The sequence below is a fragment of the Echinops telfairi genome, unplaced genomic scaffold, assembly GCF_000313985.2.
Source record: "Echinops telfairi isolate 266 unplaced genomic scaffold, ASM31398v2 ScPeMD7_3;HRSCAF=10, whole genome shotgun sequence".
NCBI lineage: Eukaryota > Metazoa > Chordata > Mammalia > Afrosoricida > Tenrecidae > Echinops > Echinops telfairi.
Window position 1 is genome coordinate 59001315 of NW_022103899.1, and position 2112 is coordinate 59003426.

A 2112-nucleotide genomic window follows, 5' to 3' on the forward strand; every position below is an offset into this window, starting at 1 on the left:
GGGGGGGTGGGAAGAAAGTGGAGGAGAGGGTCTGGGTGGACCTGGTGACCTCTTGTTCTTCCTCCTGGCCTGTCCCTGGCCTGCCTGTGGCCCTGGTCCGCCCTAGGGGCCCTGTCTACCAGTTGCATGCGCTCTGTATTTAGCCCTCAGGAGCCTCTGGGTGCAGCCAGGGAGTAGGAAGTAGTGGGAGCCCTAAGAACCATGGGAGCTGAAAGGTCCCATGGCCCTCCATGCCTAACAGATGGGGAATCTGTGTAATAGGCACAGTGCCCGCAATCTCACCAGTTGAAGACACAGAGTTAGCCAGGTTTGGGGAAGCAGACCACCAGGCCTTTCCTCTGAGGCACCCCCGGACCTCAAACCTTCAACCCTTCGGTTAGCCACCTGTGCCGCCCGGGGACTCCTGGCAGCAGGGGTGGGGGGCGTGGTCCCTCACAGATGAGTAACCTCCCGGGCTGCCCCCCTCAGATCCTCTCTGTGGATGGGTGAACCTCAGAGAAGCTGGTGCTTCACACAAAAACCGAGATTCTTGCTGTTCTCTCGGCAGAATGCGTCATGTCTCCGCCCGAGCTGCCCCCAAGGAACATCCCCTTATCTGCGGGGCCCTGCGAGGCCAAGGAAGTTCCTCTTTTGAGTGAGAGCCCCCGGGTGCCCGAGTGCAGCAGGCGGAGCCTCTCGGAGACCTTGCTTCAGCGGCTGCAGGGCATGGACACCAGTGGGTAAGTCTCCCTGGCGCCCCACCCACAGGGAGGGTGCCTGTGGTCCAGGTCCTTTTTGCATTGCACTCCTCACCGATCCACCACCAAATCCACCGGCACGGCGTCCGGCCCCACTCACAGGTCAGGGTGGCGCTGTGCCCCACAGGACATTCAAAGAGGGTTCCTTCCCAGGTGAGCCTGGTGGCGTGGTGGGTTGAGCAGCGGGCTGCTAGCTTCCAGGTCAGCAGGGGTTCCTTGGGAGAAAGGTAGGGCCATCTGCTCCTGAGATAACCGCCCATAGGGGCAGTCCTACCTTGTTCTGTAGGATCGCCATGAATCAGAACCACCGTCTGACCCACGGCGGACGGCCCTGGGAACCACAGAAGGAAACGCCGCCCCATCCTGCGCCGTGCTTACAGTCATTCTCACGTTTGAGCCCATTGGGGCCGCCGTGGCGGCCACCCATCTCCTTGAGGGTCTTCCACCTTCTCACTGCCCCTCTGCTTGACTGAGCAGGACGTCCTTCTCCAGAGACTGGTCTCCTTGCCAGGCCTATTTCCGAGGGACCTCGAGTATATTCGAACCACCGACCTCTCCATTGGCAGCCGTGTGCTTAACCATGTGCGCCACCACAGACTTCTGTTGTATTGCTTAGTGAAGCTGAGCACTTGCACCTTAAATTGGCCAAGATGAGATGATGCTCAAATCAAACGGCTTATAGAGCCCCAGTGGTGTACAGGGCTCGTGGCTGGGCTGCCAACCACAAAGTCAGCAGTTCAAAGCCACTAGCTCGGTGGTTCTCCGCCTTCCTAACGCCGCGGCCCTTTCATACAGTCCTCGTGTTGTGGTGCCCCCACACAAAAAAAACCATCACATTATTTTCATTGCGACTTCTTCACTGTGATTTTGCTACTGTTATGAATCGGGGGATCCCTGTGAAAGGGTCATTTGACCCCCAAAAGGGTTGAGAACCGCTGCATGAGCCTCTTCTCCCAAGGAGACAAATGGGGCTGCCTGCATCTGTGAAGATTTACATCCCCAGGAACCCCGTGGAACAGTTGTCCTGTGACCTGTCATCAGAGCGTCCAGTCCTGGGAGAAGGGGCGCCCTGCTTGGTGAAAACAGAGGGTCAGTGAAACAGGGTAAGACCGTCCAGGAGACGAATCAGCTCAAAGGCTGTGACCATGGGCTCAGACCCCACACTCAGGAGGCGGGTCCGAGACTGGGCAGGCGGCACCCAGGGTGACTGTGATTCAGCACGGACTATTCAGCAACAGCACATGTTCCAGGTCTTGCCACCAGAAGCAATCAGTGCCTTCTTGTATCTGTTTACTAAGCAGGGCGAAATCCTCTCCTGTGATCGTCAAATGCGTGTGCTCGTGGTGTAAGGATGGTGGGCGGTGGTCCTGGGTGG

The 2112-nt window shown here is 58.2% G+C and overlaps 1 protein-coding gene across 1 annotated transcript in view; it reads left to right on the forward strand.

Moving 5' to 3' along the window:
* Positions 1-2112, forward strand: part of INPP5D (inositol polyphosphate-5-phosphatase D) — a 109060-nt gene that overhangs the window by 50301 nt on the left and 56647 nt on the right. Inside the window, exon 4 of the mRNA XM_045294330.1 lies at positions 548-719. Coding sequence (XP_045150265.1) covers positions 548-719 — 172 coding nt within the window. The remainder of the gene's footprint in view (positions 1-547; positions 720-2112) is intronic.